Source organism: Panicum hallii, chromosome 4 (assembly GCF_002211085.1).
Source record: "Panicum hallii strain FIL2 chromosome 4, PHallii_v3.1, whole genome shotgun sequence".
NCBI lineage: Eukaryota > Viridiplantae > Streptophyta > Magnoliopsida > Poales > Poaceae > Panicum > Panicum hallii.
The window spans coordinates 48,300,829-48,315,567 of NC_038045.1; the positions used below are offsets into that span (position 1 = coordinate 48,300,829).

Genomic DNA, 14,739 nt, shown 5'->3' on the forward strand with positions numbered 1-14,739 from the left:
CAAGGATTTCCACTTGAGCTCCCTTGCTTAGGCGAGCTAGTTGCTTGGCAAAGCAAAAGCAGGGTCTTCCACGACAACAGAACAGCAGAGCTGCCCTAAAAAATTATTAAAAAAACAGCAGAGCTCGTCCGCAAAGCAGTCCGAGTCCGTCCTGAACGTTCGGTGGCAAGAACATCATCACCAGAAGTCCAGAATGCAAGGAAATAGAAGACAGAAAAGAAGGGGATTTCACCCCCAAAATGTGCTTCATAAAACCAACCGAGTGCTCTCACTATCAGATGTCGACGTCTCTGTCCCCCACAACACGTAATAGCTTGTAACTTGTGGACAAACAAATTCTATCCCTATCCGACAGGGTCCTCGCGGGGTGATGATCACCACAAAGCGATCGTTTCATACCACTTCACACCTATTGGTTGCAAGCTAAAAGAACTGGAAACGGAAGGCGCTCAGGAGAGGACAGCCATCACGTCCGACGCTCTCAACACGATGTAGCCCGTGCCGTCCGCGCCCTTGAACTCAATCCCTGCGTACTTGACGTACAGCACGGTGCTGCCAGCGGGCACTGGCAGTGGCTGCCTCTTGCCTTCGTCGTCCAGAGGGCCTGGGCCAACAGCTACAACCTGCACCAGTAGAATAGAGATTTAGCTCATGTATTCAGATGGTAATGATCTTAACGCCTGTGCTCAGACTGTTAACTTTGCTAGTGCTATGCTTGTAGCATATCAAAACCCTGCAAGCTACAACTCGCACAAGCTGAAACAGTAACATATGGCCCTAACAATTTTCAGTTTCACAGCTATAGATCCTGAAGGCAAACTGGAGCTAGGAACTCACCGTTCCAATGGATGGCTTTTCTTTAGTTGTTTCAGTCAGGATAAGGCCCCCAGGAGTTCTGTCTTCAGTTTCTGCAACCTATTATGGCATGCCAGGAAAAATGTAACTAAAGGACAGCTATTCAAATCTCCAAGTTTACAATCCAAAATCAAAACATCTCTGACAAAATTGATACAGGTAGCAGGGAAACATACCTTGATGAGAACACGATCATTGAGAGGCTTCATATCCTTCACATCATCGCTCTCAAGAATACCGATGACATCGTCCTCTTTTAGAATGAGATGCTTCGAGTCATTGAATTCAACCTCGGTTCCAGCATACTTTGAGTACACAACTTCTGCCCCAATCTAATAGGCAAAACATAGGTATTACTGCAAAGCATTTCATTGGAGACCAAACGAAGGAGTATGCCAAAAAATAAGCATTTAAGCAGTAGGGCACATGAAAACAACTAAATTGACAACACTACTTGTATCCAACTTCTCTGCTGCATATTTAGATATACTTGACATACTAAAGCAGTCAAGATCTAGCATGACTGTGCAGAAAGCACGTTTGATAAAACAAACAACTTACATTGGCTTTGCTCAGTTTATCCTGATTTTATAACTGAAGCAGAAGATAACTAGTTGAGGAACATAGTTGAATGACTGTTTATGACTTAGACAATTTCCCTTGAAATAGATGATGGGCCCAAGTTTAAACAGAACAAGATGCTCAGTTTCTTTATGTGCATCAATCAGCACAAGTAGTTTTGACTTGTGCATCACAACCAGTCCCAGAAGAAAATTCCAACTCTCCGACAAAGTTGTAATCAATTTTTACCTCAATGTGCAATATTGCAAATTGTCAGTCTTTCTTTCCCCTTCTTTTTGAGAAAGGGCGTTTTGAGTTTTCACTGGACCAGCATGGGTATCAAACTCTGAATCTGTTGAGACCTACCTGTACTGCATTACCCCAAACTTGTCCATATTTCCTATTTCCCTAAACTTGTCTGTATTCCCTATTACCAGTTACCAGATAAAACATATGGAGTATAAGATAAGTGCACATCTAGACTGCGATCAGTATACCAAATCTGCTGCCAAGTCTAGAGCATGGCTGAACAATTTGGGCTCAGACTATAGATAATGCCAATACATGGTCCACGTGCCATAGTGGGTTGAACTGAACATCCAAACGTACCGAACCAAATTTGTGCAAGAGTTATACGAATTTTCACACTTTTCTAGTCCAAAATCTGGTCAGATTTTTTGGGCACCATTTGTATGACAGCAAAATTTCAGCTTGCCCATAAGATTATGGGAAGTTCTAGCTTGATGTCAGGTGGATGTGGGAACTTCGTTCATCTACAGCCCAGTGTGGTTCTATCCAGTTCATGTATGGATTCTTTGAAGATCTAGAGATTCCAATGTGCAAACCATACACAGTTTGATAGTTGGGAATGCTATCTCCATAGACAAAAAAAAATGCTTTGCCATTTCAAGGTGTGCAGGAAAAAATGTGGGCAATTCGCCGCATACTGTACTAGTACAAATTGCTTAGTACCTGCGGATTAGTACAATTAATATAGAGTAACACTTAAGCTCCCTTGCTATTAAAATTCACTTGAGCTTCTTGTGAGTTTCTTGTGAGAGGCACTATGAGCTATAAATAGGACAGAGTTTGACATGGGTGGCTGATCTACAAGATTTGAGAGACAAACTAGGGATAACTATATATAAACAGGTTAACTTGAGGGCTTCTAACCTGATTGCTAATTAGCAGTCTAACAAGGAAACTAAGGGCTACTCTAACTCGGTTATACTATCTTGCAGATACAAACTGTACATATATTCGTCATGCAATGAATTAGTTATATCTTCTGTTTTGCATTTCCAAAGACAGTCACAGGTACATTGTATCTAAGCAGCATGTAACAAATTAGCTACCTTTTGCTCTACACAACCAATGGCTGCTCTAACTCAATTTTAGTAGCTCATAGATTGTACATGTACAGCATGCAACAAAAGGTAACATTTGACCTATGACCACAACTCTAATGGCACACTGTTCAATACACATGAAAACAGTCACCCTTAGCTTTTCAACAGTCACATGGGCACTGGAAGGCTCCACCTTCCAGAGTCCAGATCAATACAAATTCATCCATGAACATGATACAAATTCATCCATGAACATGATACAAATCCATCCATGAACTTGATGGTCAGAACCGCAACGACGTGAGGGACAAAGCCGCAATAATGCCTACTTCAGCATTTAAAACGAAAAAGGAACAAAAAATGCAAGGGATGGCAAGTGTCCTATTTGTAGTTGCAATTTATGGCTAAATTACATTACAGGGTAGCATTAACTGGACCATTTTTGTCTTTTTTTTGGTTTTTAGTGAAATGCGTACATGTGCAGCAGAAAAATGAAATCAAAGTGCTATAGTATAATTGTCCGGTACACAGAAGAACTAGCCGCAGCAAGAAATGTAGGATTTTTATAGGTTCTCGTTGACAATTCACCAGCAAAACTCATAACAGAGTATACCACCGGGAACAAGAATTTACCTGTATGCCGACCTCTATTTTCTTATCACGGACGGTCCTTCCCGCTCCAACAGCGACAACCTCACCTCCTTGAGGCTTACTCTGCGCGGTTGATGGAAGCAAAATGCCACCAGCCGTCTTCTCCTCAGCCGCTCCAAGCTTCACAAGCACCCTGTCCCCCAGAGGCTTCAGTGAAGTGTACTGCGATACAACAGCATATTGAACTCAATGCTGCAAACCATACACAAGTACAGCCTACATTCTATCCTACCAAAACAAATGAAGCAAATCATGTAATGCTCTGCCAAAAGTCGGGTGCATATTGCAAACCATAGTCGCGGGTCACGGTCGCATACCTTTGGGGTGACAACAGTGGCAGCCCTGACGACCAGGCTACGGACAGAGCGCCTCGACGAGCAGACCCTGAGCGCCGACGGCGGTGAGGCTAGGCCCTTGTTCGTGAAGGCCACGGCGGCGACCCCGGCACCCGAGAGCTGCACCGACGACATTCTAGTGTGTCCGCTGAACAACGACTACCTGCGAATCGGGACAGACACGAGATGAGCTTAAATTGGTGAGGACCCAACCTCATCCATCGAGGCCAGTGCCACAACCATCCAAATCCGCGAGAAATGACGGGAATCCGATAAACAAGCGCGAATTAATCTAGACTCTATCCACACAAATAAATCACAATCGCGGTAGTCAACCAGCCCCTTTCACATCATGCCCCGAACAAATTAGAGTCCACTCGATCCACGCACATGGGGATACTCGAACAAATCAAACCCTCCTCTTGCGATACCAAACCCCAACCGAATCTGCACGCCCATCCACGAAACAAGCCGAAGAGGACCCCCAATCCCACTCATAAACCCGCCAAATCCAACACCCAACAAGCGAGAATCCCAGCGGGAGGTACCTTCGGCCTTCGGGGCTGGAGCCTGGGGCGGGGCCGCGCTCTGGAATCCGGCTGCCGTGCGCGAGAAGCGAATCGGGTGCTCGGGACAGAGGGAGGGAGGAGATAAACCCTATGCGAGAGAGCAGAGCAGAGCAGAGCTGCGGCTAAAGTGCCGCCGAGCTAAAGCCCAGCCCCACTTTATCCCCAGGGCCGCCGCGGTCCGGTGCCCTGCGGGCTCGGCTTACCCTGCTTCGATTTGGGGATTGGGAGCTGCGAATTTCGATCGAATTTGGGTGGATGTGGCTGGGTAAGCTGCTCCGGAGGCGTACCGTACCGTGCGCGTTTAACCGTTTCGCTTCGGTTGGTTGGTGGTGCGATCAGACAGGATTGTTCTAGAACCTTGCGGGGTCTGCTCTTCAGATGGGCCGGACGCTGAGTCGCTGACATGACCCGTTTGGCATTTTGTTTTGTGCCCCACAAATGCGTTCGGATATGGGCCTCGGATCAACTTAGCACTGTACGCACGGTATCTCTGCTTTTGCCTGCATGACTACCAAGTCCAAATGCACCACATATGGTTCTAGTGTAAAATTTTCAAGCGTTAGAGCATCTCCAGCAGCAGATTTAGTAAAATTGGATACCTAAACTTGCTTTTAGGTATAGGACAGAGAAGATTTTGTATATGGATTTTGTGTTCCTCTCTAGCAAATTTGGTAAAACTGAATACCTATAGTTCATTTTGCTTCTTCTCTCGTGCCATTTGCATATGAGTTAGATTTAATCACTTTGATGATTAAAAACTAATTCAACAGGTGGCAAAGGATGGCAGTAGTGGGAGGAGGATCCCAACGGCGCGCTGATCTCCTCCCACAATTGCGGGGGGAGTGCGGGGGCCGCGGCTGGGGCGCAGGAGCTGTGGCCGTCGGCGCACGCGGCGGGGAGGAGCACAGGCAGTGCCGCCTAGGGGAGGAGTTGGGGCTGCGCGGTGTTAGCGGCATTGACTGCGGCGGATCTCTCCCCTCCTCCACGGTGAGGCACAGGACGGGTCGAGGTGGGAAGGTGGGGGCAGAGGACCACTGGAGGGAGCTGGTGGCACTGCGGTGCCCGAGCCGTGGCCGAACGGCAACCGGTGACGGAGAAGATAGACCGTGGCGGATCTCTCTCACGGCCTCACCGAGTGGGTAGAAGCGGGCAGGTGGGGGCGGAGGACCGGTGGAGGGAGCTGGTGAGGCACGGCGGCGCCCGAACGGTGGCTGGTGGTAGCGTCATCTAGGGGATGAGGTGGCGAGGGATGGGACGGAGGGATGGGAAATGTCCCGGCCCGGCAGTTTCCTTCTCCCACCCATGAAAGGTAAATTTAGCAATTCAACCTTTGCTTTGGTATATTTGGGTAAAGGAGAGAGAAGTTTAGGTATTTTGCTAAAAAGTTTAGGGATAGCAATCCATATACCAAATCCGCTGGAGCTGTTTTTTTTTTTGTGGATTTTAGATATCCTAACAGTTTTTAGGGATAGCTATCCATTATACCAAATCTGTTAGAGATGCTCTTATTACAGGCCTACCTAAACTGCAGGTAGTCAATACTACTTCTACCGCTTCAGCAGTGGAAGCAGCAGACTGAAACAGTTACATGGGACTTAAGAGTTGCAAAGCCAGCAGTTACAGATAATACAACTTCTACCACTTCAGCATTGGAAGCAGCAGACTGGAACAATTACATGGGGCTTGCGAGTTGCACAGCCAGCAGTTACAGGCTTACAGGACATATATACACCGAGACAATTGAACAATTTGTAGGATTACAATGAATGTAGGTCCCAATAAACAGAGGTAGCTTCCCAACTTCAAGGAAGTTCAGTATCTAAAAGCAAAAACTAATCTGATTATGTTGAGTAATTACCGGTTTCAGTGGAACAAAGCGTCAGGACCTCCGAAACAAGGCAGTTTGCTGAACAACTTCTGCCAAGTATTCCCCTCAGTTCTGTCAGTGAGTTGGGTCTAAGTAATACCCCGTAATAACATTAGACGTGTATTCCAATCCTTTATCCCTGACTCAGTATCCTTTAAATAATGGTAAGATGCACATTAGTATTTACGTCAGGCCCTCCACGCATTCGCGTCATCGGAGGCGCTACAGGCTTGCGCTTGTGGAGGGATGCAACCAAGGTCGCCATCCAAGCTCATTTGCTGTACTTCAGCAGATGATAATATTTTGATGCTCTTCACACAGCTTACAAACTCCCTGCAGGTCAGGATTTTCAAATCATCAGAAGGTGAACAGTTTTTTTTTAAAAAAATGGTATGGATGGCACAGCACCAAAGAGATGAAAGGAAGAGAAGAACTTACTCCCAGGGGTCATCCCCAACAAGTAGGATGTCATTTTCATGATCAACGTAGACCAGCTTCCAATCCGTTCTGTAGGGATCTTCAAGCTGCCCTTGAATACCAAACATGCATGCGAGATCATGCCGAAGATCCTCATAACCTCGGTATCGTGTTATATCAATTGATCTCCCCACAGATCCACGCTTTTGAACCTTCAAATCAAGATGATCGGGCATGTAAAGTAAGTTAAAGGTAGTTATAAAAGGTCATTGCGCAATTATTGGACAAGTGCACTCTTACGTATCAGCTTGGCACATAGGAATAACTGAGCCAAATAAAATGAGCATCGTATTAAGCCTAAGACCAAAAAGGAGTTGGAGACTGAAAATATTATCATAAACCTAACAAGCACATACACTTCATCATTGGGGCTTTTAGCCACATGCGCCCTACGTCAGGGTCAATTTATCCCATTTATGAACATTGGAAAGTAAATTCATAGCATGCAAATATATGTGTATTGCTTAATGTCACAGAAGCAACTTTCTGTGCCAAACTAAACACTACACTAGTATTCATAACACCTCCATATCAGTCCATAAAGGCAGAGTTTCTTATCAATTTGCAGGAAAATGTCCAAACGACTATTTTTAGAAAAAAAATATGCATAAAAAGATCAAGTTTTATGAATGCATAAAAAATGTACTTCTAAGAGAATATTAGACTAGTTGACGGTGTTGAGAGCATGGGTTCAATATATAGGTTATAGGTATACGTGCATTCTTAGGTAAGTGTTACCAAGTAACTAACCTTAGTGAAAGTTCTCATCCGTTGTGTTTGACTATTCCACAAACCTTGGCTTGCCATTCCACCATCAGCAACAGCTACATCACTTGAACATCCAGGCTTAAAAGACATGTCAGGCACACCAAATGACTGGGAGCTGAATGCAGCAGAGGATAGCTCGTTTTCCACATCCCTACGATCCCTTTGTCCAGAAGGTAGATCGCATATACCCTTTCCTGAAGACATCCCTCTTGACAACAGGGCATCAGGCATTAATGTATCCACATTTTCCGCGATAAGAAAGTTATCTCTTGGATCAACTTGAGCATTGCCATCCAAACAAACTGGAGGAAAGGAAAAACCTTCTCGTGGGCTCTCATCTAAACAAAAGGAGGTTGCAGATGATGCGTCAAGTTGATCTGAAGCTGGATGCCGACTAGGTGCATTGATCGTTTCTTTACTACCTTGTATATCATTCTTGATTCGATTATCTGACTTACTTTGAATTTCCTGAAGTAGGTGCTCAATGTGTGGCGTTGATGGTATCTCAGGCAAATTTCTGCTTCCTTGCTGTGCTCTACTCAATGAATTTATTGGAGAGGCACGACTGCCAGACGGAGCTGTTGAGCTGGATGGTTCTTCGCTCTCAACAAGTGCTGAGTGTGATCTTACAAGTTGCTGGGGTGTCATGGATCCTGTCATGTGGTTCAAAGGTGTTTGTTGCAAATGCTTGAGCTGGCCCACAGCATCAGAACTACCTAACTGATGTTGAAGAACTTGTTGTTGAAGAATTTCCTGGCTTTTCTGAGATAATTGTTGGATCAGCTGGGACTGATGCTGTGGGTTCAGCTGAGAAAGTAAATTTTGTTGTTGAATCTTTTGAAGCAGCTGCAGCTGCAGTTCTGATTGTGATAGCTGTTGTAGTTGGGGTTGTTGACTTTGTATGACTGCCTGCTGGTATTCTGCTGTTTGTTGCAGCTGTGGACTCTGAGTTAATTGTGGTTGTGGCAAAGAACCCATGGTTGTTAAACCTGGTAACCCTGGCCGTTGTGTAGGTGATTTGGGTAAACCCATCTGTTGTAGCTGAGAGGACGACGGTTGCAAAATCTGGTTTAACAATTGTGCTTGCGAGACAGCTTGTCCACCTGGAGGCTGTTGCTCTTTCAGCTTGTGCTGGTCCATTGGCTGAAGAGATGCAGGAGCCTTCAACTGCTGTGGTGGCTGTGACTGTTGCCGTTGGAGTTGTTCTTGCTGCTGCTGCAAGTGAATGGCATTCTGCTGCAACAGCTGGGCTTGCTGTTGCTGTAGAATCGTAGAACTTTGCTGCAGGGGTTGGACGTGCTGCTGTTGCAATACATGGTGCGGCTGCTGCTGCTGCTGAACTAATGAAGTAAGTGCAGGGTGGTCCATTTTTGTACCAGTCTGTAAATTAGGTAAGCCAATATTTTGGGCCTGCATACTCAATCTTTTTGCTGGATCTTCATTGACATTGCCAATCCCATCCTGCATACCCAGTGCATTAGAGGTCAAGTATTGAGACTGTACAGAAGGGGCAGCAGCTGTTAGCATCTGAGGATTTTGCTGCATGGCCATCCATTGAACTAGACTCAGGCCTGGAAATAATGCATTTTGGACATCTTTGAAAGCAAAGTCATCGGCAAGCCATGGCATCGCTCTTTTGAAAGCACTCTCAACCTCATTCTCATCATCTGCAAGATTCATTTTACAGGACAATATATCTTCAGAAAAATGGAAAGGTGCAAATAATACATGCATGAACAATAAATAAGTGCAATAGAAGGATCAACATAAGCCCACTATTCTTGCTCACAGTTAAGGTCTAGCTTATACATAAGGAAGAAGAACTAAGTTAACGAAAGGGAATTTCCATGTCTTTGCAACTTATATCAAGGATCATCAACAAGTAGCCCACACTTGCTGATTGTTGATGCGTCAAGGTTATACACAAGAAAGAGTATGAACAAATTCAGGAAATAAATCTTCTCCAACATAAGGATACAATGTGGCACATGACAGTCAATTGGTTTAACAAATGCAAAGAAAAACAGAGCTAAAAAAGGATTAGAAGGTCAAAATTAGAGACCGTCCACATATTGCATTATTTTCCCGTAAGGTAGAAACCATGATATCACACTATCTGTACCTGGCATTCCGGGCTGCTTAGGAAGTTTTGGCCTGAAAAATGGCGGTGGGCATATATAAAATGGTGTAGCAACTGGTTCAATCTCCCATATTGAAACACGGGTGCGCCTCTCAGATGCAGTTGATTCATCCCAACCAACCTATTTTGGAAAAGATAGATGAAATTAGATGAAGCTACCATCCTTTATGCTAGTCTTCGAATATCATTTCCATATAGTGTTAGGTAACTCTTATCTAAAATATGTATAGCATCAGGGTTGACTTTTAATAGTGCAACTGCACTTCTTGACACAGCTAACCTTTTATTGGACATAGCTGAATTAAATGGATATCACTGCATAGTAAAAAAAAAAGATGAATGGCAAACCTGAAGGTTTCGCCAATGAGAATTCTTCCACCGGATTGGATCTAAGTCGCCAATGCCTGTGATCGTGCCCATATATCTTCTTACCCCTGAATCCTCTGTCTCAAAGAGCATTCTGAATCGCATGCCAAGGGAGACTTGCGTATACAAAGCCTTATTGTATTTTGCTAAAGGGATGACAAATTCTGATGGGCTTGCCCTATCCAAAGAATAGTATGATTCATTAGCCTGACTATTGGCAGAAAGTGCTTATAAGATGCAATTAACAACTAAAATACCTTGGATTATAGAAAATAGTAAATGGACTACTATTTGCAGCAGCATGGGCTGCTGCTGCCAGAATTCCAATGTGCATGCTGTCACTTGATAAAACTGATGATGACAGAGCTGGTTGGGGTCTGCTAGCACGACGTATGCCTAAGAGAAGCTGAGATTTCTCATCCCTGGAAAAAAAAATTGTAGGATCCATGTTTTCTGTAATTGTTTAGCGACACACATACTTTTTTTAATGTTGAAATTGCGGATATTTACCTTATAAAGAGAACTGAATCACCAGCTAAAAGCCTCTTTGTACTGACGAAGACACTCCAACCAGTAGTCAAAAGATGCCTCTTTGGTTGACCTGCATGTGCAGATAAAGAACAGTGATATGTACAGAATGCTTCTGATTGAAAAGTTTCACGGAAAAAAAGAATGATGAATAGCTGCGAACGGTCAAATGTAAACAGTGGATCCATGAAATTCTGACAGTGAACCATGGCTTCATAACAATTTAGTACACAGCACAAAGTTCATATGCACGTATTATTCGAGTCCTTGGCAATTTTCTGTACCTCGATAAATGTGTCGAAATTTCCATGAAATATCATGCAGATCCTTGGCCATGAGTTCTTGCGCTGGTGGTTGCATCGTAAAGTCCTATCGAACATGTTACCCTGGTAAGGGAGGTACTTATTGTATCTGATAAATTCAGAAATCCATCAAAACAATGCCAATGTTATGAGGAAACTTTACATACTAGTGGTGGAAATATCTTCTCTGCTGCTCGGCGTGGCACTGAGAATCCCCCATGTGTACTTGTATCGCTTGCTGTCAAGGTCTTGCAAAAGAATTCTGCCGGTTGTTTGTTTTGTTTGAGGCCCAGTTCGGATGCCAGCATTGCGTCTCGATCATACTAGTAGCATTGAGAAAGAAATATTTCACTTCCATTGAAGAAATCAACAACAAAAATAACTTTTTCAAAAATAATGCTCACATACTTTGTTAACAGGCTGAAGTGTCATCTGGGCATAAACTTCATCCGTTTCAGAATCTGCCTGCACAAGAAATATGTTTCAAGTACCCAATTAGTAAAACACAAAAAGGAAAGAAAAAAGAAGATACGGCTAAACTACAAGCGAGGAAAACTAGCATCGGCATACATGTAAGGTGAGACTTAGAAGCTTGCATATCAACTTAGAAGGCAGAGATGGGTAGCTGGGGATGGTGTCCAGCTCCTTATGCATCGAGGCAGCAACCTAAAAAAGAATTACCGGAACAAGAAATGTATCAGAAAATAATTCCGTGAATCAGCTAATTCCTGCAGTAAACTGATAAATGCTGCACCTGCTCGCTATGGCCCTGCGGGAAGTACACGACGAGGCTGCCCACGGGCGGCAACGACACCAGGGGACCGGCACAAGCATGCCACAGCTCCGAGTTGATGGGTTTCTTATCCCCTGCTTTGCAAATAGAACCGAGCCGCCAATTATTACGCGTATTGCATCCCAAATCGAGTAAAGAAAATTCATGAACTAAATTTAGTTGCAATTAGCCATAGGCAACGACTAGGACCAACTGAGATTGCTAGGCACCTCGATGGTGATGGCCCATGAAGCATGGCAAGATGCTGAATTCAGCAATGCTTAAGCTGGATGCAATAAATCCACGAGAAATTGGACTGCAAGCAAAGTACAGCGAACATGGGCAAGGGAAAATCTCACCTTCCGCTGGGCTGGGCGTGACGCCCGATCCCTGATCCTTCATCTCGCCGAGATCCTGATCCGAATCCCGCGTCCGGACACGCGAATATCCAGCCCACCTTCTCCCACAGTCCCACCACCACCTTTTATGAACTACTAGCAGGTAGTACTTGCTAGGAAGGCGTCGCCGTTTCTGGCCAAAGTGAGCGGCAAGACGCGGTTCGGAGTATAAAATTCGGGATCAGCGGAGGCGCAAGGCGAGCACCCGCGTGAATCCGCCGAGTGAATCTTCGCTGCCCACCGCCGCACCGTCGCCGCCGTGCCGGGGCGCCAGCTCATCAGCAGCGCCTCGACTCAGGCGCGTTCTGAAGCCTCCACCGCCGCCTCTCCCGCAGCAGCGGCGACTACCAGGCCTCCGCGTCCCGGCGGTCACTCCGTGCTCCCGCTCGCCGAGGCACGGAGGTGGTGGAGGTGCGGAGCTGGGACTGGGACGCAGCGAGGGAGGGAGGGAGGGGGGAGAAGGGAAGGCGAAGGAGGGAGACAAGCGGGGTTTAAAAAATGGGGACGGGGGGCCGCGGTGCGCGGAGCCGGGTGGTGGGGCGGGCAGGCGCTGTGCCGCGGCGGCCGCGGCAGGGGCGGAGTAAACTAATGGCCGCGGCGCGCGGGCGGGGGGAGGAGAAGCTCAAGCAAGCAAAGCAGGCAGGCAGGCTTAGGGGCCAGCAGCTGCGCGGCAGGGTCGGGCTCGTGCGCGGGCGCTGCCGTGCCGCGCGCCGCGGCAGCGGCCGGTGGTTAAAAAGAAAGAAAAAAAACTGGCGCCGCGGCTGGCGGACGGCGGCTTCCGTCCGCCCCCACGCGCCCGCTCGCGGACGGGGACGGAGGCTGGCAGGCTGAGCGGGGCGGGCACACGCGCCGGGGCCCGCCGGGCGGCTGGGTCGCGTGGCGCCGCGACCGCGACGGCGACTGGTGCGGGGTGGTGCCGGGCGCCGGTGCGGGCGTGTCGGGCCCGTGCCGCGCCGAGGAGGGGGGCGGACGGCGACGTGGCGTTTCGTCGGTTCGCGCCGGCGCCGAGGGGGCGGCGAGAGCGATGCTTGCTGGCCGCGTGCGGCGTGGCGACGGGCGACGGACGGTGGGGGAGGGAGGTCGCGCGCGGCAAGTCACGCCACACCGGCGGCACGACGGAAGCGTGAGGGGGCACCGGAGCGTGCTCGAGCGGCGCACGGAAATGGGCGTGGCAGATGCGGACGCGGACGCGGTTGTCCTGTCGAGCGCAGGCGTCTCGTGCCCGTCTCGTCTTGCCTGGCCGGCTTCCAACTTTCCGGAGGAGACGTGTCGGTATTGCCGGAACGAGACTAAACCGGAGGTGGCCGAGGATTACTTGAGGCATCCGGCTGCCGAGCCCCGAGCTGTTGATAGGGGTTTACTCCTACGAACGAAGGCGGCGGACAAGGCCACATGGCACGCGCCGTCGCACATGCGGCATGGATGGGGGGGGGGGGCGAGGGCGAGACCGTCATTTCGCAGCCGCGGTTGCTTTGACCAACTGAGATCATGCCACGCTAATTAAAGCCGCAGCAGTAACTCCTATGGAGTAATTCCTAATTAGGACAGCACTCGGTACGTGTCGTGATTAAGCGCGAACTGGGCGGCGGCTGGTTCTTCCGTGACAGGTACTAGTACAGCAGACTTGCTAACTTCAGGTGCAGACGTGCAGTACGCCGAAAGGGATCTCCTCTTTTTGGATCTGCCCCCGCCAGATCAGGAGGACGGCGCTGGCTCGTCATCCTCCCCGTACGGCGCGGCGGCAGCCTCGGGAACCCGCGCCGTGCCCCCCCCCCCCCCCCGGTGCCGCGCCGGGTGAACCGGCCAGGGTCAGCGCGTACCGCGCCGGCGCCGCCCCCAGGCCTCGCCATCAACTCGCCGTGGCGTGCCGTCCCGTGTGCGCACCGGAGCACGCGAGCGCATGGCGGCTGCGGCGCTGCCTGATGCCCATGGTTTGGCTGCTTGCTGGCTTGCTTGCGGCGGCTCCCGCCGGGCGCCCGCGACGTTGGACGGGGGCGGAAGCGGCGGGTGCGGTGGGTGCCGTGCTGCGTCCGCGCGCGGCGGCTCCGGGCTGCCCGCCCTTGGTCCCGCTCGCGCCGTCGCGCGCGCTTCCGCCCTCGTGCACGCACGGGGCTGCGTGCGAGGCCCTGAGCCCGTGGCGTCCCGTGAATAGCGATCTGTCTCTGGCCTACCGAGTATTTTACCGGTGCTTCTTCTAGCTTTTGATCTTTCTGCGGCAGCTTTGTTTGGCATACTCCAGCAGCCCAGCTTTGGTAGGGAGAAGTAGCTTCAAACTCTTACTTTCTTAGAGCACGCGTGCCAAATTGCATTGCGGTTCTGGCCTTCCTCTGTATGTTTCGGTTGATTTTCAATGTTGGGATGGTACGTAGTAATTCATGCATGCCTCTCGCTTTCGGGAAAAAAAAGGTAATTCATGACTCGCATATTTGCCTCGCTGCTCCATAATTGGAGCCATGATACTCGTTGACTTGGATTAATATTTTCTGTGAGAAATTTAGTTCCCGTATGTGATGCCAGATCTTTTTGCTCCTAGCTAGGAACCCCAAATGGAAGTAGATGTGTATATTGATTGATTGCACCATGTAGGAAAAGATTAACCACAATCATTAGCAAGTATAGCAACAGTGAAGTCAGTTATTCAGTTTTTTTTTCTGTGATGTCCATTCAAGCTAAAAAAAACTAGGCAAATACAGAGCAAAATAAATTTTGATGGCTAATTAAATTACTACTATAGCATAGTTTTTCGTCCATCGCAACATGTTGATCGGATAAGCACAGGATACCAATTTCCTATCACAATT

At 48.0% G+C, this 14,739-nt stretch overlaps 2 protein-coding genes across 3 annotated transcripts; both read right to left on the minus strand.

Moving 5' to 3' along the window:
- Positions 1-204: 204 nt before the first annotated feature.
- LOC112890097 (20 kDa chaperonin, chloroplastic-like) lies at positions 205-4,460 on the minus strand. The gene is made up of 6 exons (XM_025956952.1): positions 4,300-4,460; positions 3,734-3,914; positions 3,399-3,578; positions 1,032-1,187; positions 838-915; positions 205-623 (listed from the first exon to the last, which is right to left on the minus strand). Exons 2-6 carry the CDS (start codon positions 3,884-3,886, stop codon positions 450-452), a joined length of 741 nt encoding a protein of 246 aa, XP_025812737.1. The 5' UTR covers positions 3,887-3,914; positions 4,300-4,460; the 3' UTR covers positions 205-449.
- A 1,444-nt stretch (positions 4,461-5,904) lies between these two features.
- LOC112889595 (auxin response factor 16) lies at positions 5,905-13,143 on the minus strand. 2 transcript variants are annotated; one of them, XM_025956313.1, is made up of 13 exons: positions 11,900-13,143; positions 11,523-11,635; positions 11,339-11,434; positions 11,177-11,233; positions 10,936-11,091; positions 10,751-10,835; positions 10,449-10,539; positions 10,196-10,360; positions 9,921-10,116; positions 9,555-9,693; positions 7,415-9,099; positions 6,626-6,816; positions 5,905-6,520 (listed from the first exon to the last, which is right to left on the minus strand). In XM_025956313.1, exons 1-13 carry the CDS (start codon positions 11,940-11,942, stop codon positions 6,376-6,378), a joined length of 3,162 nt encoding a protein of 1,053 aa, XP_025812098.1. In that variant the 5' UTR covers positions 11,943-13,143; the 3' UTR covers positions 5,905-6,375. The 2 variants fall into 2 exon arrangements, with proteins under 2 accessions (XP_025812098.1, XP_025812099.1); XM_025956314.1 differs by lacking the exon at positions 11,900-13,143 and having other exon boundaries at positions 11,177-11,229.
- Between the last annotated feature and the right edge of the window lie 1,596 nt (positions 13,144-14,739).